The sequence below is a fragment of the Paramisgurnus dabryanus genome, chromosome 3, assembly GCF_030506205.2.
Source record: "Paramisgurnus dabryanus chromosome 3, PD_genome_1.1, whole genome shotgun sequence".
Taxonomy (NCBI): domain Eukaryota; kingdom Metazoa; phylum Chordata; class Actinopteri; order Cypriniformes; family Cobitidae; genus Paramisgurnus; species Paramisgurnus dabryanus.
This window is the reverse complement of record NC_133339.1, coordinates 14,752,185-14,777,133: the sequence shown is the minus strand read 5'-3', so window position 1 is coordinate 14,777,133 and position 24,949 is coordinate 14,752,185. Positions and strand designations below refer to the sequence as shown.

At 36.1% G+C, this 24,949-nt stretch overlaps 3 protein-coding genes across 4 annotated transcripts in view; all 3 read right to left on the bottom strand.

The window, feature by feature from the left end:
* Positions 1-4,709: 4,709 nt before the first annotated feature.
* LOC141281912 (uncharacterized) lies at positions 4,710-8,151 on the bottom strand. The gene has a single exon (XM_073813828.1). The coding sequence runs from the start codon at positions 8,147-8,149 to the stop codon at positions 7,193-7,195; it is 957 nt and encodes a 318-aa protein (XP_073669929.1). The 5' UTR covers positions 8,150-8,151; the 3' UTR covers positions 4,710-7,192.
* Positions 8,152-14,287: 6,136 nt separating this feature from the next.
* Positions 14,288-18,129, bottom strand: LOC141281960 (uncharacterized). The gene is made up of 2 exons (XM_073814109.1): positions 17,874-18,129; positions 14,288-15,693 (listed from the first exon to the last, which is right to left on the bottom strand). Exons 1-2 carry the CDS (start codon positions 18,127-18,129, stop codon positions 14,594-14,596), a joined length of 1,356 nt encoding a protein of 451 aa, XP_073670210.1. The 3' UTR covers positions 14,288-14,593.
* A 791-nt stretch (positions 18,130-18,920) lies between these two features.
* The window catches only part of LOC135769049 (uncharacterized), an 85,049-nt gene continuing 79,020 nt past the window's right edge, over positions 18,921-24,949 (bottom strand). The window contains exons 1-2 of one of the 2 annotated variants that reach the window (XM_073813827.1): positions 19,821-23,828; positions 18,921-19,051 (exon numbers count right to left, since the gene is read on the bottom strand). In XM_073813827.1, coding sequence (XP_073669928.1) covers positions 22,712-23,740 — 1,029 coding nt within the window. In that variant the 5' untranslated portion in view covers positions 23,741-23,828 and the 3' untranslated portion in view covers positions 18,921-19,051; positions 19,821-22,711. Of the gene's footprint in view, positions 19,052-19,820; positions 23,829-24,949 lie in introns of those variants that run through there. The other variant, XR_012336321.1, reaches the window with a different exon arrangement.

Here is a 24,949-nt window from a genome sequence, read left to right as displayed (position 1 = left end):
TTATTAGCCATGCTCTTATAAAACAGTACTAACGCATTTGAGAAGAAACACGACAAAGATTTGCATGTGAAAAGTGTACGTCTAGAGAAGAGATACAGAGCTACTTCAAACAATAACTGTCACATTAATAATCTGATTTCTATTAAATAGTATTAAGTCTGACTGCATGTTTATAGATATATTCATAGATGTAGAATAATGAGAGACAAGAGTAAGGCACGATCTTTGTAAAACTGCTTTAAAAAAAACATAACATAGTTCTAGGGAGAGCGAGTGTAAGTGACGATGATGATCTTAGAGTCCGTGAAGGTGTATAAATATGAAGAAGGTCAGATAAGTATGTCGGAGCAAGGTTATTAAGTGCTTTATAAGTAAAAAGAAGAATTTTAAACTGAATACGATATTTTACCGGGAGCCAGTGCAAGTCTTGTAGTATAGGTGTGATATGTTCAGCTAGGGGAGTTCTGCTAATGATTCGAGCAGCTGAATTCTGAACTAATTGTAATTTGTTAAGTAATTTTGAAGGCAAACCATACAAGAGACTATTACAAAAATCAATACGAGATGTAACTAAGGCATGGACAAGAATCGCTGTGCTTTTAACTGAAAGAGCTGGACGTAGACGATTAATATTACGTAAATGAAAATAAGCAGAGCGAACGACACTATTTATGTGTGCTTCAAATGAAAGAGTACCATCAAAAATAACCCCCAGACTTTTAACTTGTTTAGATACAGTGACTGGTAAGTTATCAATATTCACAGATGAACAGGTAGATTTCATCAGATTATTTTTTGAACCAACTAAAAGAATTTCCGTTTTATTGGAGTTAAGTTTAAGAAAATTTAAAGTAAACCAATCTTTAATTTCTGCCAAACAATCTGATAGAATAGTTGGAGGGAAATTAGCAGAAGGTTTAGAAGACACAGAGTTGAGTATCGTCAGCATACAGATGAAACTGAATACCAAATTTCCTAAAAATATTACCAAGGGGTAAAAGATAAATAAAAGGGGACCTAAAACTGAGCCCTGCGGGACACCAGAATTAACATATGAGGGTTTTGATTTAAACCGTTTCAACTGTACAAATTGAGTACGACCAGAAAAGTATGATTGAAACCAAGTTAGAGCGGTTCCAGCAATTCCAACAGATTCCAGTCTAACATACTGTTGTGAGAGATAGTATCAAATGCTGCACTTAAATCAAGCAGAATTAGTATAGTTAAGAGACCAGAGTCAGCAGCCAGCAGTAGATCATTAGAAATCTTAACAAGTGCAGACTCAACACTATGATAAGGACGAAACCCGGATTGAAATTGCTCATACAGACCATTATGTGATAGATGATTCCGGACTTGAACTGCAACAGACCTTTCCAATATCTTAGAAAGAAATGAAAAAGAGTTGAGATGGGTCGAAAATTATCAAAATTACTTGAATCGGCCCCCGGTTTTTTAAGTAGTGGAATTATCACAGCAGTTTTCAAGTGAGACGGGACTACTCCAGAAATAAGTGAAGAGTGTATGATTTCAGTGATTAAAGAAGATAAAGAAGGCAAACAGGCTTTAACCAAATGCGTAGGGATAGGATCTAATGAGCAGGTGGTAGGTTTACTTTTATTGATAGTATTGATTACTTCCTCAATGCTAGGAAGTTCAAAAGATAAAAGCACAGAGTTAAAAGTCTGATCAAAACAACTGTTAAATTTTTGCACAGACATTTGCTGATGAATGTTAGTAACATAGGGGGCCCCGCACAGTTTCTAGCATAGGGCCCATGATCCTGTGTTACGCCCGTTTGCAGCATAAGAGTGATTTTTGTAAACTACATTTGAGTTATAACATCATAAAGTCGAGTGCTTTAAATAACCATACATGATCTTATGTGGCTATATTATCTGTTGCTTCAATTCAAAGAGTATATTTTGAGTGTGACACTCCTATTAACACCAATCAATCACAAATAATCACTTTATGCATCTCCTCTTTCCCAATAGATGAACTGATTTAAATCTGCAGCTATATACATTGTACAGAGGCCAGAATTTATACAACTTTTAAGAACTGGGCACTTTTATCCGGAGGAAAAGTAGAACACAGCTACTTTAGATATTTCTGCAGGGCCGAGTAATCTGTGCTTTTGGTCTTTATCTCTTACAGTCCGATCTCCTGTGAATTTGTGAAAGGTTTTGATGTGTTTTGGTTAAGATGAACAAAGAGTGTTTTGGAGGCATTGTCTTTGTTGTGTTTCATTTCTTTCTCTCTCTCTCTCTCTCTCCGCTGTTTCTCTCCAGATCCACTCAGTTTTCCAGTTGGTCCATCGAGATGCCAATCATTCCACTATATAAATGATATCACATCAACTCCACCACTCTCCAACAGTTTTATAAGGACGCCATTTCAAACGCGCATCAGTCATCTCGGCTCATAATAAAATCCTACTGTATAACATTAATTGCCCTTTGTTATTGTGTACTTTTTGCTCACTTTTTTTGTGCCACCTTTGTATGTTTTTCCTGATTTTTTGGCTAGCTAGTGCAGTTTAGTTAGGGCGTGGATACACAGAGTAACTTTTTTTTCTTTTTTTATTTAGCTTTGAAGGCTTAAAATCATTAGTTTTATTCTATTTTGTTTCTTTGATTGTTTAAGCACCAATCTCGTCCCTTATCCCTTGGTTCTGTGTTGTGTGTTCAATCCTTGTATATATTGTAAATAACCTTTTTATTATTTTGTTATTCTTGTTGTTGTCTTTTTCTTACCATTATTATTATTATACTATTTGCACCTTTTGACACTTTATCCACTAATTCACATTTAATAAATAATTTATCAGTTTACTCCAGTGTCCTGCCATCCCCTCGCACACACCCAAAGCCTGGGTCTTCATCTTTTTAAATTTTTTTTAGTTGGGTGTGTAAGTCAACCAATCCAACCTTATATTATTGAAACATAACACCATTTTGAAAAATAACTGATAGCTGGGATTGAAAACATTTTTACACAGCGGGGTTAGTTGTCACACAATGAAGCCTTAGGTATACAATAATAATGAAATGAAAACAATGTAAATACTATTCATCAATTCAAAATGATGACTGTTAATAAAATATCAGGGGAAATAACTCGCAATAACATTTTTTTGTCTTAATTGTGCAGCACTTTAAAAAATCTATTTATATTTATTGATGCATATTACAAGGATGGTTAGATGAAAGATCAAGGATGACTGAATGTGTGGATATCTATCTATTATAGGCAGATATATAAACAATATCCACCTTTAGTATAGACAGAATTTGATTGAATTAAATGTGTTTAAACTAAATTTACTAGCAGGTGTTACAACAAACCTTTTGTTTGTTACAATGATCACCTATGGGGTTAACGTTTGCACTCCTGTCACTTTCAGTGTAATTGTGAGATAACGGTAGGTCCCACAAACAAACTTTAAGTGTTCATTATAGCAGAGATGTGTGTGTTGATTGTGTAAAAAATAATTAATATTACCTAAATATTTTTTTAATAACAGAGCTAAAGCCAAAATCGTTACTTTGTCCCCCGCTCTCCACTAACGTTACCGTTACTAAACGTTAAGGTAAATAATAACTTAAATAAAAATTATTAATACAGATGCAGTTCGCGGTTAGTTTTAAAGTTGTCTGAATAGTGCACAACTTCTATGTTTTGTGTCCTCTTCAAAGTATACCGATTCATCATAATAAATGGGTAAAAACATTGAATAATATTGGTATTATATGTGCTGGACATTACCTCAAAGTACACAACTGTGTATGAATCAGGAGATGAATGACGCAGTCCGAGCAGCACTGCTCCAGAGCCAACAGAGAGTCCGGGTAAGAAAACTTCACCTCACTGCTAACAGTTATCGTATTAATAAATCCTGCTGACAAACAAATTAAATCATTAAAGATGATTTACTTAGACTTTAGTGATGCTCGCTTTCAAAGCACTGCTTCACGAAGCTTCAAACCATTCTTCTTCTTTTGGTTTAATGTCGGGTTGCGAACCAACTTTAAAGGTGCATACCGCCACCTACCGTGGTGGAGTGTGATTTACCTCTTCTATGCCTTGTTATATAACCCACTATTCTTAATAAATCTCAAAACTGCATACATTTATCTTCCTGATTTTGGACTGTCATTTAAAAAGTTGGCTCTAGTAAATTCCATCCTACTGCTTGTAATTCTTAAAATCCTTCTTTCTATGTCATATGCCTTACACGTCTTCAAAACTTCCTGTTTGACATCGCAATAAATCATCAAATACCCTACCAGGGGCGGATTTAGTGATTTGGGGGCCTAATGCATGTATTGGGGCCCCCTATGTCCCCTTTACCTAATGCAACCCTTACTCTCCTTTTCAGTTTCTCTTTCAAAGCACACAACCTTTTTTTTAGAGAGGTTATAAATATACACACAAAAAAATGCTAAATTTAAGTACATAACTAAATAAATAACAACCTCTATGTTGTGATATGCCTGAATAAAAATAATCAGACAAAAAATTAATAAACAGTGTTTATGGTTCCGAGAACATGAACTGGAGCTTAATTTTAAGCTTCAAATATTGTATATAGATAACATTGTAAAATATATAAATAATGACTTCAACAAACATATATAGAGGACTTAAAACAGATATTTATTGACAGAAAAATAAACACTTTACAGATCTTACCACTGCATTTAGTCGCCAATCGGTTTTTAGATAAAATATCCAAAGCTTTTCACTTACATAGCCTATTCTCTTTATAAGATGTGTCAAGTCAATTATCGCAAATCAAAAATTTGTGTCCACACATATTTAAGTTATCGTTACTAAATGAAGAAAGAGATAAAATATTTCGCTAAAATAATGTAGTCTCGGAGGTAAAAAGAGACAAATAAAACATTTCATTCACTTTGAGGAATCTTACCACAATTTAGCCGCTTAACATTAAGTTAGCTATCTCCGTTTTACATCAATCAAAAGCTTTTTAAACATCATATTCTCCTCATATTAGACGTTAAAGTCGATCGAAAACCACTGTAATGCTGCGTTTACACCAGCCGCAATACAGGCATCAAGCGTGAGTGATTTCAATGTTAAGTCAATGTGAAAACGCGTTGACGCGCGAATGGTGCATTTTGCGTTTTACGCGAATTTGCGGCTGACGCCAGAGTTGAAAAATTTTAACTTTGGCAGATTTCATCAGGAGCCTGCTTGCTGCTATGGCAGCAGCCCCAGCCGGAGTCACTCATTCAGCATGAAGCCATGATATTGTCCGTGAGCAGTCACCCGGAGCTATACGACACAAGTTCTTATTTCTATAGAACACACTAATTTTTCATCAACGCGAGGAAAAATATCCTAGGGGCTGTTACACTTGGTATTAAAGGTCCCGTTTTTTCTGTGTTTTTGAAGCTTTGATTGAGTTTACGTACTGGTTCCAAACTAAAATGATTGAGGTAATGGAGTGCCCAGCTCAATCCCCTGATCTCTACCCCATTAAAAACTTGTGGGGTGACATTAAAAATTCAGCTTCTAAAAAAAACAAAAAAAATGACAGGAACTGTAAATCCTGAGCTGAAATATCTGTTTCTAGGTGCAAGAAATTGGTTGACTCCATTTGTCACAGATTTGTAGCCATTATCAACACAAATGGTTATGCAACTTAAGAAATTTCTTCCGTTTCATTATAGTTTTTAAAGCTTAATATTTATTTCTTTGCTCTCCTTTAAAATGCTGTTTGCCAGTAACTTACTGTATATTTATATTGATGTTATTTACTGGCAACAGTTTGTTCAAAGTTAAATGAACATTAACAAGTCTTTATCCTTACAAAATACCACTAAAATAACAACATCGTGCAAAGCATTCTGGGAACCAGAAATCCTCATCAACAGTTTTCTGTTTTTTTTCCTTCAGATTTTGGCTCCCAGAATGCTTTGCATGAGGCTCTTTTTTAAAGTTTTATTCTGTAAAGACAAAAGACTTGTTAATGTTTAATGTTTATTTAACTTTGAACAAACTGTTGCCAGTAAATAACAAATTTAAATCTACAGTAAGTAAGTGGCAACCGCTGCCAATAATACTGTAATTTCTACAGACATTTTTAACAGTGTTAAAATAACTAAATAAACATGTTTATCACTTTATTCACTTTTATTAGTTCACTGCTATTTTTGAACACATCTATTAATGCTAAGATAGTGTTCTGTGTGCTGAACAGATTCAAAGCATGTGACAATCATTTTAGTGGTCATACAGTAATAACTTATTACTGGGGGCATATCACTTCACATTTAATCAATAATCAAGTAAAACATTTGTAAAATGATCTGATGTAAATAGAAACATCCAAATAAACATCATGAAATATCCAAATAAAAAATAACACTGCATGTTTTTAGCCATTTGAAGAGGGTCTGGGGTCATATAAACCCCCAAAAGACCATGAAACAGACATACAGTAATTAAGTAATGCTTGACACATAAGAACTGTTTTCACATAACTTCTCTTTTGAGTGTGAATTTTTCAGAAATATTCAACATGTTGAAATCCTGATTTTGGCAATATAGTGTATTTTTTCTCATCATGTTTGTGGTCTCTGATCTTATAAGATTTAAAAAATCTTTTGGTGTGGCCCTATCTTAACTTTCTCCGCCAGCATTTTTAAAAAAAAGTTGCCAGCCAGCGCCAGTGTTTTTCATGATTTTCACAAAAGTTTAATGCCTTCCAGAAAATGTTCTTCTTCAAATATATATACACACAATATATCAAATGAAAGAACAGACCCTCTGCTTTCAAACAAAAAAAAAACGTTTCATCCTATCTTCAGTAGTTCTTTTGTAATCAGCTTTTGAATATGGGTAGGTTTCTGCAAAAACACCACATTTAGAGCAAAAAAGCAGAGATAATTCCATTTTTGTGACGGACTTTTGATAGAGATCCCATTCAGAGCGATCTTTAAAACAGACACGGACATGCAGCTGCTTGCCATAGGGAAATACTTCCGGTTTTAAAAAGTTGCGGAAGGGCGCCACCTAGTGGATAGACGGAAATACTCGTCATTGGCGGGGAAGCGTTTTCTCTTGATTGACGAGATATCTTGTCAATGGCGGGGAAAGAGTTAAGACTTTACATATCCACTCATGACCACTCGTGTGCACCTTCTGATTCATAATAAACTCATAACTGCACAGAAGAGTTGAATGTCTTTTCTTCAGAATGTAAGCGCTGGTGATTTCTGAGACTTGTTTCCCACATAAAACTCATTCCACAATGAGGACATGCAAACGGTTTCTCTCCAGTGTGAAGTCTCATGTGAGTCTCAAGGATAGCTTTTGTCGTGAAACTCTTTCCACACTGAGGACATGTGAAGGGTTTTACTCCAGTGTGAAGCATCATGTGAATCTCAAGGGTAGATTTTTTTCTGAAACTCTTTCCACACTGAAGACATGTGTAAGGTTTCTCACCAGTGTGAATTCTCATGTGAGTCTGAAGGTTACTTTTATCTCCGAAACCCTTTCCACACTGTTGACATGTGAAAGGTTTTTCTCCAGTATGAATTCTCAAATGTTTCTTAAGGTTACCTGCAGATGTAAATCTCTTTTCACACTCATGGCACGCATGTGGTTTCTCTCCACTGTGAATTTTCACATGTCTCATAAGGTCACTTGAAGATGTAAAACTCTTTCCACACTGTTGACACGAGTATGGTTTCTCTCCAGTATGAATTCTCATGTGATTCTTAAGGCTAGATTCAACTGTAAAACAGTTTCCACACTGTTGACAAGTGTATGGTTTCTCTCCGGTGTGAATTCTTGAATGATCCTTAAGGTTACCTGCAGATCTAAAACTGTTTCCACACTCATGGCACACGTGTGGTTTCTCTCCAGTGTGAATTCTCACGTGAGCCTCAAGTTTACTTTTATATCTGAAACTCTTTCCACACTGTTGACATGTGTAAGGTTTCTCCTCAATGTGAGTCCTCTTGTGATCTTCAGGGCGTTCATCTTCACTGAAACTATTTTCACACTTTATGTCTTCTGTCTTCAGAGTTTCTTTCTGTGAAACATTATGGTTTATTTTTACAATCTGATGTTTCTCATCCACTTCAGCTTGACTCTCCTCTTTCACTTCCATCATATCTAAAATGAAGACAGTAAATAGTTAAAACTGTGTTATCTTTAATGTACTTCACATGATGTCATTTCTATTCTTAATTTCTCCTCTTGTAGTTTAACTCTAGCAGAGCGTTGCATGGAGATCACTGTCATTCAATCCACTGAAGGTTGATTTGGATAAAACTCTTTACCTGATGTTTCAATCTAATTCTACTGAATCTATTATAGATGCAGAAAGTTATCATCTCATGGATTTTTGTTTACTTTCCCCTAGAGATGCACTGATATGATTTTTTGGATCGATACAGATTTAAACAGACAACAATTGGCCGATTCTAGGGCTGTGCAAAAATATTGATACAGCTAACTATCGTGATACATTTTTCCATAATAGTGTATCTCTATTTCAATCTCTTCTATCTGTATTTAAAAAAAATTTATAATCCCTCTGTGTGCGTCAAACAACCTCCTCCGCCTCTGCTGTAGTTGTCGCTGCCCAGTTGTCTGTCGTATACGGCCAATGTCTCAGAAGTTAGCGGGAGTGAAAAATGGCAGAAAATTTAAAAACACCTCCAGCTTTCGTGTGGATGCATTTTGGCTTAAAAAAGAAAAAAATCTGCTCTATTCTTTACATTTTTGATTTAAAACAAGAAAAAAAGCATTGCAATGTATCGCAACATGCAACGTATTGTATTGTACCATGATACATTGTATCATGACCCATGCTTCGGGATACGTATCGTATCGTGAGGCCCTTGCCAATACCCAGCCCTAGCCGATACCAATATTAAACACTTCTACGATACTAAACAGTTAGCTAGTTTATTTTTGCATCAAATCCTTTTTACTGAACATGAATTGGATCAATTTATCATTCAACTGACCAACATAATAAGAGTAATACAAAATAACATAAAATTTTGCCTATTTTTTGGTCCTTTTCCGAGATTTAAAAAAAAAGGCCAGACCGCTTACATTTTACCCAAAATAGTCGTACTCTGTCCTAAGGGGGAAATGTTTTCGACTTGAATCAGGTTTTATACAAAGCAAAAATAACGACAGCTCATTGAAACAGTGAACTTGATAAAACAGCTATACTCTTAAATGATTCTTCTGACAGTTTTTTTATTAACTGGATTCTAAAATAAAGAGGACAACTATCACAGATTACAGCATTTTGATTGATTTCTAAGCTGTTGCAAGGTAAAAAGCTTTAATATAAATTACCCAAACTCGTTTAGTCTTCACTGCGTTTCTGTCTGATTGCAATCAACTCGATTCTCGGATGCATAAAAATACTTCCTTGGCATATTGTGTTACAAAACATTGGGGTGTGCAAGTAGAATTTTTTGTTTATGTTAATTAGCTTATATGGACTACGTTCATTAAAACAACTTATAAGGGCGGACTTCACATCAGAATTATTACACAACACAGGGAACATAAATATGTATTGTATTGCTCCAGGGTCAAATTATGAAACCTGAGATTATAGTATGGATTTATACATATAGCAGTAATAAATACACACACATTGTTCTCTTCTGAAGTTCAATCCTCATGCCACAACTGTGCTAAAAACTCAGAGTAATGTGGCATTCACACCAGACACGGAAGAGGCGGCAAGCGTGAGTGATTTACATGTTAAGTCAATGCAAAGACGTCAATAGGCATCCTGCAGCGTGGATGGCGCGTTCCTTGCGAATTGCACGTTGCCGTGTTAAAGGAACAGTATGTAGGATTGTGGCCAAAACTGGTATTGCAAATCACACAGCTGGTGGCCAATACACAACATGACAACATAAACATCAGTTGAGGGCTGCAACTCCACTTTTTAAATGACAATATCCTGCCCAGACCACTGTTGTGAGTGATATAAGTATTTGAAATGAAAATGATTTCTTAATGTCTAGTGACATATCAGGGCCATTTTATGATTAATTCATATAAATTTCTTACATACTGTTCCTTTAACCAATCAACAGCTTGCTTCCGTGGGGAACATCGGTGCATCACCATTTTCCCCTCATGTTTCTCAATGTTTTTATGATTATTCCTCAACCATAAATAATGAAGATTAAAAAATGGACACCAACCTATTTGTTCCTCAGTATCTTCATCCTTTATTCTGCATGGTTGTGGATCTGTCATCTTCTCAAGCTCCTCTTTCACCAGCATCAACATTATGTCATGAAGATTTCAGTTGTCACACATGGAGTGATTTCTCTGTGTGTTTGACTCCAGCATTTATTGGTGGATTGTTGTAGGAGGAGCTTCACTGAAGGTCTCAATCACTTTCACTCTATGGGTGTGGCTGGAGATTTTAGAGAGGCTTTGTCAGTAAAACATTCATAGAGTAGGGATGCACCAAGATATAACAAATAAAACTTATAATGGATGACCTTTACCAAAGCAACTTGGTAAAGCTCCCAGGGCAGTGCAGTGAAGTGAATGCAGACTTTCGTGGCCAACCAGCAGGGAAAGTTTTTGGGAACGTTCTGGGAACAAAATACGAATGTTTCCAGAATGTTCTGGGAACAAGAAACTGTTAGCTGGGAGAGCCCTCTTACATGCCAACCATATCGCTTGATCTTTCCCGAGTGCAGCTCAAACATTCACGTAACCCTAATGTGCGCACCACTGCTTGCATAAAAAATTGTGCAGATAGTGTTGAGCAATTGTATTTTTAAAAAAGTGGAGATGGCGGTTCTTTTCTAAAATCCTGTAAAATCATCTGCTTAACATTTTAAAGTTTTTAAAAGAAGCCATTTACGACTTCAGTTTTGGGCCAAGTAAATCCTAAATTTTTAGTTTCTGCCCAGAATTATCATTTCGGTGCATCACTACATAGAGGCATCTGTTTCAGGACTTATTACTTCCAGTTTATTTAAGATACACTGTAAAAAAAATCCCTAGATAAAAAGATCAAGATAAAATTTGAATTTCTTGCAAATCCAAGTTGATTATATTTAAGAATTTAAGTGAAAAAGGTGCAAATATACATCTGCTATATTTAACTGTATCTCAAGAGAATCATTCTGAACATGTGAAAATTCTTACACAAAAAAAGACAACGTATCGATGTTTCATAAAACTTTAAAGTGTAATCAAATTGAAGTTGTTTTAGTCATGAAATGTAATGTGAAACATTCTGGGTGTCAAAACTTGTTCTTAAATCTGTGTGAACACGAGAGGAACCGACATGCAGTCAATGAAAAACACCAGGTCATACAAATGTTCAGAAAATGTACGTTATTCTAGAAGGATCTATTGAACCATGATTTGTTTCACGCGTTTTAAACTTTAACGTATCAAAATTGTTTTAAAATTTACCAGAGATTTAAAGTAATGAATTACTTTACTCACTACTCTAGCAACTGTACTATATCAAAGTGTTTGAAATTTAAAAGTATGATAATATAGTAAAGTAAAAGAAAAACACAAAGTGCATCCTTGAAAATGTCCTTTTAAAAGCAACAGTACTTAGTACTTTACACCTGCATTTTACAAGCCTCATCCTATTTAAATCACAAACATTTGTGTAGCCCCTATTCTCCAAACTTACTTGAAACAGTCCGAAGTAATAACGAGTCACCTCCTCGGGGTAAAACTGCGGGCAGTACTTCTGATTACAAGCAAGATTCTCGTTTTTAAATCCTCCAAAGAAACGCGAAAATCGCGTCTATTCACCTCATAAATTTCTCTCGTCTCGTCTTCTTCTTCTCTTTTAATGCCGGTTGGCATTCAGTTTATAGGCGCATTACCGCCCCCTCTGCTTCGGAGCGTGGATATATTTATATACAATACCAAATTAACTCAAATACACACATACAAAAATATTCCAATAAATACATTTGATAACATTTCTAAATATTCTCTTACTTTGTTTTCCTATACACTACTTTTATCCATTCATAATTTCTCCCTCACGTTCCCTTATGTTCCCACAAATGTCTCTGTTCTCTCTCTGAACATCCTCAAAACCCTCCCTAGGAAAATTTGATTGGCTCACAAACGTTCCAGTCTCTTGTTTTGCCACTGCACATCAACTAACAACCCAAAATCATGTTAGACACGTTTTTCAAATGCACATCTCAACAAAACTCTAATATAGGAAAGTAAAAAAAAAACATATTAAACAAAACAACATGTTTCAAAATAAATATAAAATAAAACATTTTATCATACATTCACCCTCAGTAAATATACAAAATGACAAATATATACATCAGAGTTACAACTGCTTTGTGAATAAATGTATGAGATCTTAGGAAATCACTGTAATAATTGGGTGTAAATGAGAACTATCAGTCTGGAATAACAAGATTTATCAACAGCCCTATTAACACTGATGTGACTGAAACAAAAACAGTTCATGAAGGCTCACGGATCTGTTAACAGCTCTATTAAAGGTGCAATTTGTAGAGGACGCCAAAACAATGAAAACAATAATAATAATCAGGTAGATTAATGACGCTCTGAAGCAGTGTGGAATTATGGGATTTGTTGTCTTTAACTTAACTGCTGATGAGAAATCATGTTGACAGATGAGTTAAAGTAATCAAGTTCTATCAATGTTGCGTTTGATGACATTGTTATATTTCATTATGTAAGGTTTTTCATGTAATGTTCAAAATGAAATTGTTAGCCATATTACAGTATTAGTGCGATTTGATGCTGTGCTAACACAGCACAGAATTAAGTGTTCAGATCCACAAACTTACAATCCACAATGATTTTTCACATAATCTATTGACAGTACAAATGTTATTGTGAGGTTATGATGTAAAATTATGATAGCTACACTGTACAGTACCAAACTCTATCAAACTCTACTATTAGTAAGTGTCGGAAAATGACCATTTTGACATGACACCATTGAATGGTGCGTTATTATGTTATATTGCAGTAAAATACCTCTTGACGTGCACTATAGTCAGTGCGTCTTCCCACGGACGATAAAGTCGACACACTAATCTTGTGATTTTTATAGGGTTACGGATCAAAACAAATTATATGTCGAGTAAAACACAAGCAAGACCGGCATCTCTGGTCTCAATATCAAGGAAGGATCCTCCACAGTCTCTCTCCAAATCCAGCATCGACTTGTGGATTCATTTAACCTGGCTAACGCCAGACCAGTATCATAGAGAATGAGACGTGGTCTGGAAACCATATGCAAATTTTCTCGTATTTGAGGGGGGGTTTATTAATGCTCAGAGCCGTTTATTGGGCGCTACGAATGTCTATCAAATGCATCTGTACGTAGCTCATAGCCAATCGTTTCAATTATACCAGATGACGTATGTAGAGCGACATCAATTTAAACCTAAACAACTTTTATCGGTTCGTGTGCACACAGCTGAAAGCTATGCAACTAAACCGGTAGCTGTATATTGTATTGAAAAGCAACACATTTTAGTGGCACTGTGACAACCACAGTACAGGCATAATGACAATATGATATTAATAAATACCACTTACCATTTATAAGTTAATTGTACTTCGTCGACGACGATGCCTAGCAGGTTGGTCCTATAAAACTCTGTCTTGCCATATCCAAATATACTTCTTGGATATGAAATTGTTTAACGCCAAAAGTTGCTCTTTTTTTTAAATAAACTTGCGTTCAAACTACTTAGAACACTATCTAACGCAGCATTGAGAAGTAACTTCGCGTCTTTTAACATCTTATAACAAATAACAAAACTGCTTCGGTGTGTGACATAAACGTCGTCGTAGTCTTGCTGCCCCTCCCCGTTCTGTGATTGGTTCCATATTTCAGGGGCAAAAAAGGGCCATAGTTGCCATGCTAGACTTGCAGCCTGAATAAATTGGCATGGGGAAACCCAGGCTAGGCTTCCTTACAAATACTGTTAATGCAAATTTTAAAATGTAAACAAACACTCCCCACACTTTTAACTTCTTAAAAAACAAACTTCAACCACGCATTCCTAAAGTTAGGTTCCGAGCCTTCGTGTTAATGTTAGGAATATATAGTTTCCACTGGTATTCATAACAGATCCCTGAGTCAAAATAAAAGTCTCTCAGGAAAAATGTATTTAAGTCAATCTGGTTACATTTGGCAATCTTTAAAAGACATGCTTACTGATTGTTGAGACATACACATTGTTGAGTGCATATGTCTGCTTTGCCCCTGGTCCAAACGTGTGTCACGCAAAGCTGAAAGTGGTCGTTGACATTTTGAGTGTGGAGGAGGTGGTTAAATTCTAATTTGACGTCACATTTCAGCACATTCCTGAACCGACCATTTACTTGGCTTGGTGACAAAAACGGTTATATTTCAATTAAGAGAACATTTTCAGTTCTGAAACTTGCAGGATGTTCATTTAAGTATGATGACATCTTATACAACAAATTATCAAGTCTGTTTAATTCACCACTCGTTTAATAAGACCTCAGCTGACTTCTAAACTTTGTTGCCATATTCACACTGTTGACACTATTGAGGGTGACATTTTGCATGTTTTTTAAGATAAGTTTTTGTTTTGAAACTCTTTTTACACTCATGGCATGAGAACGGTTTCTCTTCAGTGTGAGTGATCAAATGTACATTAAGGTTTGTTTTTGTCCTGAAACTCTTTCCACACTGTTGACACATGTATGGTTTCTCTCCAGTGTGAATTCTCACATGTGCATTAAGATCACGTTTTACTGTAAACCTCTTTCCACACTGTTGACATGTGAACGGTTTCTCTCCTGTGTGAACTTTCATGGGTTTCTTAAGAGCGCCTTCACTTGTAAAACCCTTTTCACAATGAGAGCATATGTAAGGTTTCTCTCCAGTGTGTCTTCTCATGTGAATCTCAAGTCCACGTTTATCTATGAAACTCTTTTCACACTGAAGACATGCATGAGGTTTCTTTTCGCTGTGAGTTTTCATGTGTCTCTTAAGTTGATACTTCACAATGAAACTCTTTCCACAGTGAAAACACGCGTGAGGTTTCTCTCCTTTGTGAATTGTCATGTGTCTTATAAGGCTACTTTTACTTCTAAAACCTTTTTTACACTCATGGCAAGAGAACGGTTTCTCTCCAGTGTGAATTCTTGCATGTATCTTAAAGCTACATTCAACTTTGAAACTCTTTCCACACAGATGACACATGTAAGGTTCCTCTCCGGTGTGAATTCTTGAATGCAACTTTACTTCACATGGAGTTTTAAAACTCTTCCCACAGTGATGGCACACGTGTGGTTTCTCTCCGGTGTGAATCCTCATGTGTGCTTTAAGGTGAGTTTTTCTTCTGAAACTCTTTCCACACTGTTGACATCTGAAAGGCTTCTCCTCACTGTGAGTTTTCATGTGCCTGATAAGATCTGATTGAAAGGTGAAACTCTTTCCACACTGTTGACATGCAAAAAGTTTCTTCTCACTGTGAGTCCTCTTGTGATCTGCAGGGCGTTCATCTTCACTGAAACTATTTTCACACTTTATGTCTTCTGTCTTCAGAGTTTCTTTATGTGAAACATTATGGTTTATTTTTACAATCTGATGTTTCTCATCCACTTCAGCTTGACTCTCTTCTTTCACTTCCATCATATCTAAAATGAAGACAGAAAATAGTTCATATTGATAAACCAGAGTGAAAAAACACATTTGAGATGTCATGAAGCCATGTTATTTTTAATGTGAAGTACATTATGTCATTTCTATTGTCAATTTCTGCTCTTGTAGTTTATCTCTTGTGCTGTGTTCAAAACCCTATAACACTACTTGTGTTTCCAATATCACCAAACATTGGATTCTATCTTTTTGTCAACTTGTTTTCTTTCAGTTAGGACTTTTGTATTTCTTTTTTAAGGTTATTTTAAGTTATTAATCATATGCATAATTAATCTGAGCTCATGCACCTGAATATTGCAAAATTCCAGGAATTTTCAAGGCTGGAATTAACAGGAATATATGAGAATTAATGGGAATAAACTGGGATTTTTTTTTTGCAGAGATGGCTAAATTAAAATTAATTTCTAATTTCAGTTTAATTTAAAATCTTCTGTGCATCATTGTACCTTGTATAAAAGCGTTGGCTGGCCCTCTCGGTCTAGTAGGAGAAAAATCCACTGGTACTTAATTATTTATAAAGCTATCTTGGGGATGTTACCTTCGTACCTTTACAGTTTAACGAAGTGCTGCACATTGTTTTGTACATGTATATGTTAGAGCTTTTCATGAATTTTCAGCGCAATTAATAAAATAGGATTGCGCAACTATCACACGCTTTCAAAATGAAACTACGGAGATCAGCCGGTTTAGTTTTATCAATGAAATGCTAAAAATAGCACTGTACACCGTTTGTTCACGCCAGCCAGAAGTCAAAAAAGACGTAAAACTTCTGTTTAGTACCTCAGATAAGATAAATAGGCGAAGTGTGGTGTGGCAGTTCGAACACATTCAACCACATCCGATCGAAAAGTGGTCAAAAATTTACACCATTTACACCTGGAATTAACGTCATCCACTTGTGATCCGATCGTTGAAAACGCATGTTAATGCCAAGTGTAAACAGCCTCATAATAAACTCATAACTGCACAGAAGAGTTGAATGTCTTTTCTTCAGAATGTAAGCGCTGGTCATTTCTGAGACTTGTTTCCCACATAAAACTCTTTCCACAATGAGGACATACAAACGGTTTCTCTCCAGTGTGAAGTCTCATGTGAGTCTCAAGGTAACCTTTTGTTTTAATACTCTTTCCACACTGAAGACATGTGTAAAGTTTCTATCCAGTGTGAAGTCTCAAATGTTTCTTAAGGTTACATGCAAATGTAAAAGTCTTTACACACTCATGGCACGTATGTGGTTTCACTACACTGTGAATTTTCACATCTCGTAAGGTCATTTAAAGATGTAAAACACTTTCCACACTGTTGACACGTGTATGGTTTCTCTCCAGTGTGAATTCTTGAATGATCCTTAAGGTTACCTGCAAATCTAAAACTGTTTCCACACTCATGGCACATGTGTGGTTTCTCTTCGGTATGAATTCTCAGGTGGGCCTCAAGTTTACTTTTATATCTAAACTCTTTCCACACTGTTGACATGTGAAAGGTTTCTCCTCACTGTGAGTCCTCTTGTGATCTGCAGGGCGTTCATCTTCACTGAAACTATTTTCACACTTTATGTCTTCTGTTCTGAGAGTTTCTTTCTCTAAAAAAATATGGTTTGTTTTTACAATTTGATGTTTCTCATCCACTTCAGCTTGACTCTCCTTTTTTTACTTCTATCATATTTAAAATAAAGACAGTAAATAGTTAAAGCTATCGTCTACGATTTCAAAGATTGTTCATTATTAATAACCTCGTTTATATGCTGGTTATGGTTCTACAGTAACATCCTAACAATATAAAGAGAAAAAAGAATTTAAAAAATCCATTCAGTCTATTGGGTGTATGGTAGCAGATAAGTTGACCAATGTAAACTGTCCGGCCGGACAGCTTACATTGGTTAACTGCTCTCATCCAATCCCTGCTACATTTGAAAATCCACCTCGTGCTCGCGTCTCCACCCCATCGCACACCACCCCGCCCCTCTCCTGCCTGCGACATGAAATTTGTGTCAGTGTATGGTAGCTAGCGAAGCAGCAACATAGATTAGATAGATTAGATTCAACTTTATTGTCACTGCACATGTAGGTACAAGGCAACGAAATGCAGTTAGCATCTAACCAGAAGTGCAATAAGCAGTAAGTACAGAATAAAGGTCTATAATATGTAAGTCTCTTACTGTGGGTGATGCGGAGTCGTAACTCATCCATTTTGTTCACCAGTGACCGCACATTAGCGAGGAAAATGCTGGGTAAAGAGAGCCGGAGCGGTGTTAGCTTTAGCTTGGTGATAAAACTGCTGGTAAAGTCCTCACCGATACCCAAAAGCTCCTGTCGGGTGTATGATGTTAAAGCAAAGCTGTTCAGTACGAACAGACCCGAGATGAGCAGGAATAATACTGCAAAATTGCAAAAACTGGAGAGACGCTCCGCCATTGACTGTTGGAGGAAGCTTCTGGGAGATTTGGGGCTGAAAACCGACGCCGACACGGCAGACTTTTGTTGAACAGGTACGCATTTATTTATACTTTGTATTGTGTGAGTCTGACAACATGCTGTCGGTCGGCATCGGAATGTTAGCCGTTTAGCATCGCGTATCACGGGTCAAAATAATTATATTTATAAAGTCATTTCTTGAAGCTCAGGAGGGGAAACGTATGCCAAACGTTGTTGTGAAAGTAAATAACGTCAATTACAATCATAATTGTAATTGTACATTCCTTCAAGGCTTTATGTGTTTACTGCTCGGTAAATCTCTGTTCTGATGTTTACTACCAGTGATCACAGCTTGAATGAGTGACTTTGTTCAGGTGGTTCCCCGGGGGGAGGGATCAGGTAGCACAGAGGGGCGGGATGAGTTTTTTAAAACTTACTAACCGTCTCAGGCTTTCTCTACCGATTTTCAACATCGTACACTACAGCTTTAAACTTTTATCTTTCATGTGACGTACATTAAGTCATTCCTATTCTCAATTTCTGTTCTTGTAGTTTAATACTAGTAGAGCACTGCATGGAGATCACAGTCATTCAATCCACTGAAGGTTGCTTTGGATAAAACTCTTTACCTGATGTTTCAATCTAATTCTACTGAATCTATTATAGATGCAGAAAGTTATCATCTCATGGATTTTAGTTTATTTTCACCTCATGTTTCTCAATGCCAATGTTTTTATGATTATTCTTCAACCATCTAAGATGAAGATTGAAAAATAGACACCAACCTATTTGTTCCTCAGTATCTTCATCCTTTATTCTGCATGGTTGTGGACCTGTCATCTTCTCAAGCTCCTCTTTCACCAGCATCAACATTATGTCATGTCAAGCTTCACTGAAGGTCTCAATCACTTTATGTGTGTGGCTGGAGATTTTAGAGAGGCTTTGTCAGTAAAACATTCATAGAGGTAGGGATGCACCAAAATTTCGACTGTCAAAACTTTTCAGCCGAAAAATGGCATTATTGGTTTCCCTGTAGGTTATTTTTGAATTACTTGTAAAAATTTAAATTACTTGTAAAGCCAAGTTGATTATATTTAAGAATTTAAATGCAAAAGGTGTAAATATACATCTGCTTTCTTTAACTGTATCTCAAGACAATCTGAACATGTGAAAATTCTTAGACTAAAAAATAAAGACAATGTATCGATGTTTCATAAAACTTTAAAGTGTAATCAAATTGAAGTTGTTTTTAGTCATGAAATGTAATGTGACACATTCTGGATGTCAAAACTTGTTCTTACATCTGTGTGAACACGAGAGGAACCGACATGCAGTCAATGAAAACCACCAAGTCATACAAATGTTCAGAAAATGTATTCTAGCTGCAGGATCTATTGAAGCATGATTTGTTTCACACGTTTTAAACTTTAACGTATCAATTATTAATTTATTAAATTATTTAAAGTAATGAAGTACTTTTACTCACTACTCAAGTTACTTTATTATGTCAACATTTAATAAATGTAGTGGATTTAAAAGTATGATAATACAGGAAAGTAAAAGAAAAACACAAAGTGCATCCTTGAAAATGTCCCTTTAAAAGCAACAGTAAGTTCTCTACAACTTTTTACAACAAGCCTCATCCTATTTAAATCACAAAAATTTGTGTAGCCCCTATTCTCCAAACTTACCTGAAACAGTCCGAAGTAATAATGAGTCATCTCCTCGCGGTAAAAATGCGGACAGTACTTCTGATTGCAGGCAAGATTTTCGTTTTTAAATCCTCCAAGAAACGCGAAAATCACGTCTTTTCTCCTCACAAATTTCCCTCGTCTTGTCTCTTCTTCTTCTCTTTTAATGGCGGTTGGCATTCAGTTTATAGGCGCATTACCGCCCCCTCTGCTCCGGAGCGTACCAAATTAACTCAAATACACACATACAAAAATATTCCAATAAATACATTTGATAACATTTTCTAAATATTCTCTTACTTTGTTTTCCTATACACTACTTTTATCCATTCATAATTTCTCCCTCACGTTCCCTTATGTTCCCACAAATGTCTCTGTTCTCTCTCTGAACATCCTCAAAACCCTCCCTAGGAAAATTTGATTGGCTCACAAACGTTCCAGTCTCTTATTTTGCCACTGCACATCAACTAACAACCCAAAATGATGTTAGACACGTTTTTCAATTGCACATCTCAACAAAACTCTAATATAGGAAAGTAAAAAATACATATTAAACAAAACAACATGTTTTAAAATAAATATAAAATAAAACATTTTATCATACATTCACCCTCAGTAAATATACAAAATGACTCATATATATACATCAGGGTTACAACTGCTGTGTGAATAAATGTATGAGATCTTAGGAAATCACTGTAATAATTGGGTGTAAATGAGAACTATCAGTCTGGAATACTGAGATTATCAACAGCTCCATTAACATTGATGTGACTGAAGCAAAAACATTTCATGAAGGCTCACGGATCTGTTAACAGCTCTATTAAAGGTGCAATTTGTAGAGGACGCCAAAACAATGAAAACAATAATAATAATCAGGTAGATTAATGACGCTCTGAAGCAGTGTGGAATTATGGGATTTGTTGTCTTTAACTCAACTGCTGATGAGAAATCATGTTGACAGATGAGTTAAAGTAATCAAGTTCTATCAATGTTGCTTTTGATGACATTGTTATATTTCATTATGTAAGGTTTTTCATGTAATGTTCAAAATGAAATTGTTAGCCATATTACAGTATTAGTGCGATTTGATGCTGTGCTAACACAGCACAGAATTAAGTGTTCAGATCCACAAACTTACAATCCACAATGATTTTTCACATAATCTATTGACAGTACAAATGTTATTGTGAGGTTATGATGTAAAATTATGATAGCTACACTGTACAGTACCAAACTCTATCAAACTCTACTATTAGTAAGTGTCGGAAAATGACCATTTTGACATGACACCATTGAATGGTGCGTTATTATGTTATATTGCAGTAAAATACCTCTTGACGTGCACTATAGTCAGTGCGTCTTCCCACGGACGATAAAGTCGACACACTAATCTTGTGATTTTTATAGGGTTACGGATCAAAACAAATTATATGTCGAGTAAAACACAAGCAAGACCGGCATCTCTGGTCTCAATATCAAGGAAGGATCCTCCACAGTCTCTCTCCAAATCCAGCATCGACTTGTGGATTCATTTAACCTGGCTAACGCCAGACCAGTATCATAGAGAATGAGACGTGGTCTGGGAACCATATGCTCATTTTCTCATATTTGAGGCATGGTTTATTAATGCTCAGAGCCGTTTATTGGGCGCTACGAATGTCTATCAAATGCATCTGTACGTAGCTCATAGCCAATCGTTTCAATTATACCAGATGACGTATGTAGAGCGACATCAATTTAAACGTAAACAACTTTTATCGGTTCGTGTGCACACAGCTGAAAGCTATGCAACTAAACCGGTAGCTGTATATTGTATTGAAAAGCAACACATTTTAGTGGCACTGTGACAACCACAGTACAGGCATAATGACAATATGATATTAATAAATACCACTTACCATTTATAAGTTAATTGTACTTCGTCGACGACGATGCCTAGCAGGTTGGTCCTATAAAACTCTGTCTTGCCATATCCAAATATACTTCTTGGATATGAAATTGTTTAACGCCAAAAGTTGCTCTTTTTTTAAAAATAAACTTGCATTCAAAACTACTTAGAACACTATCTAAGGCTGCATTGAAAAGTAACTTCGCGTCTGTTGCCGTGTTATAACAAAACTGCTTCGGTGTGTCGCATAGACGTCGTCATCGTCTTGTTGCCCCCTCCCCGTTCTGTGATTGGTTCCCTATTTCAGGGGCAAAAAAGGGCCATAGTTGCCATGCTAGACGTGCAGCGTGAATAAATTTGCGCGCAAGGCAGCATGGGGAAACCCAGGCTAGGCTTCTTTACAAATGAATCCAAATTTTAAAAAGTAAACAAACACTCCCCACACTTTTAACTTCTTTAAAAACAAACTTCAACCACGCATTCCTAAAGTTAGGTTCCAAGCCTTTGTGGTAATGTTACGAATATTCCGTTTCCACTGGTGCTCATAACAGATCACTGTGTCAAAATAAAAGTCTCTCAGGAAAAATGTATTTAAGTAATTCTGGTAACATTTGGAAATCTTTAAAAGACATGCTTACTGATTGCTGAAACATACACATTGTTGAGTGCCTACGTTTGCTTTGCCCCTGGTCCAAACGTGTGTCACGCAAAGCTGTGGGCGGGGCTACAAAAGTGGTCGTTGACATTTTGAGTGTGGAGGAGGTGGTTAAATTCTAATTTGACGTCACATTTCGGCACATTCCTGAACCGACCGTTTACTTGGCTTGGTGCCAAAAACTGTTATATTTCAGTTAAGAGGACATTTTCAGTTCTGAAACTTGCAGGATTTTCATTTAAGTATGATGACCTATAAAGTTAAAATTTACTGTTTGATTCACCACTCCTTTAATAAGACCTCAGCTGACTCCTAAACTTTGTTGCCATATTCACACTGTTGACACTATTGAGCGTGAAATTTTGCGTGTTTTTTAAGGTAAGCATTTGTTTTGAAACTCTTTTTACACTCATGGCACGTGAACGGTTTCTCTTCGGAGTGAGTTCTCAGATGTACTTTAAGGTTTGGTTTTGTCCCAAAACTCTTTCCACACCGTTGACACACGTATGGTCTCTCTCCAGTGTGAATTCTCACATGTGCATTAAGATCACGTTTTACTGTAAAACTCTTTCCACAGTGTTGACAGGTGAACGGTTTCTCTCCTGTGTGAACTTGTATGTGTTTCTTAAGAGCGCCTTCACTTGTAAAACCCTTTTCACAATGAGAGCATATGAAAGGTTTCTCCCCAGTGTGTCTTCTCATGTGAATCTCAAGTCCACGTTTATCTATGAAACTCTTTTCACACTGCAGACATGCATGAGGTTTCTTTTCGCTGTGAGTTTTCATGTGTCTCTGAAGTTGATACTTCACAATGAAACTCTTTCCACAGTGAAGACACTCGTGAGGTTTCTCTCCTTTGTGAATTGTCATGTGTGTTATAAGGCTACTTTTACTTCTGAAACCTTTTTCACACTCATGGCAAGAGAACGGTTTCTCTCCAGTGTGAATTCTTGCATGTATCTTAAGGCTAAATTCAACTCTGAAACTCTTTCCACACAGATGACACATGTAAGGTTCCTCTCCGGTGTGAATTCTTGAATGCATCTTAACGTCACATGGCGTTTTAAAACTCTTCCCACAGTGATGGCACACGTGTGGTTTCTCTCCGGTGTGAATCCTAATGTGTGCGTTAAGGTTACATTTTCTTCTGAAACACTTTCCACACTGTTGACATGTGAAAGGCTTTTCCATACTGTGAGTTTGCATGTGCCTGATAAGGCCTGATTGAAAGGTGAAACTCTTTCCACACTGTTGACATCTGAAAGGTTTCTCCTCACTGTGAGTATTCATGTGCCGGATAAGGTTCGCTTTCAAGGTGAAACTCTTTCCACAGTGTTGACATGTGAATGGTTTCTCTCCAGTGTGAATCCTCATGTGTTCTTTAAGGTTATCTTTTCTTCTGTAAAACTTTCCACACTGTTGACATGTGAAAGATTTCTTTTCACTGCGAGTTCTCTTCTGATCTGCAGGGCGTTCATCTTCTCTGAAACTATTTTCACACTTTATGTCTTCTGTCTTCAGAGTTTCTTTCTGTGAAACATTATGGTTTATTTTTACAATCTGATGTTTCTCATCCACTTCAGCTTGACTCTCCTCTTTCACTTCCATCATATCTAAAATAAAGACAGTAAATAGTTCATATTGATAAACCAGAGTGACAAAACACATTTGAGATGTCATGTATCCATGTTATTTCTTTTTAAGATTATTTTAAGTTATTAATCAAATGCCTAATTAATCTGAGCTCATGCACCTAAATATTGCAAAATTCCAGGAATTTTCAAGGCTGGAATCTTTCCATGGGAATTAACAGGAATATATAAGAATTAGTGGGAATAAACTGGGAATTTATTTTTTATTTTTATTTTTTTGCAGAGATGCCTATAACAGGGATCTTAAATGTACTCTTACACCATACTTGTTTAAAACAACAAGATGCAATGCAATTTTAGTTTAATTTCTAATTTTAGTTTAATTTCTTTCTGTTTATCATGGTGCCCTAAGGTTTATCCTAAATTTCAAATCTTCTGTGCATCATTGTACCTTGTATAAAAGCGTGGGCTGGCCCTCTCGGTCTAGTAGGAGAAAAATCCACTGGTACTTAATTATTTATAAAGATATCTTGGGGATGTTACCTTCATACCTTTACAGTTTAAAACAACAAAAATCTGTCACAAATATTCTTTACGCTTCCTAAACTGCTATACACGGTCAGTTCCTTTTTCTAGAACTGAACTGGGTAAGAAATCTTTTGCATACTAAGTACAGTTTGACTGGAATCTTATTCAATTGAAATTGAAGTTGCAAAACCTTCTTTTCATTGACCAGTTTAAAGCAGCTATTTGGAATCTGGAAGACGACTCTGAGAAATGTAACTGTTTTTAAACTTTGTTTGTGAAATGTAATTCTTTTTAACATGTTTTGTGATCTGTAAGCCTGTAACCGAATTACTTGTACTGCTGCTCTTGGCCAGGTCACTCCTTGTGAATGAGATTTTTAATCTCTTTGAGTTACGACCTGGTCTAATAAAGGTTAAATAAAAAAAAAACATACATTGACTCTAGAAGTCTAAAGACATTACAT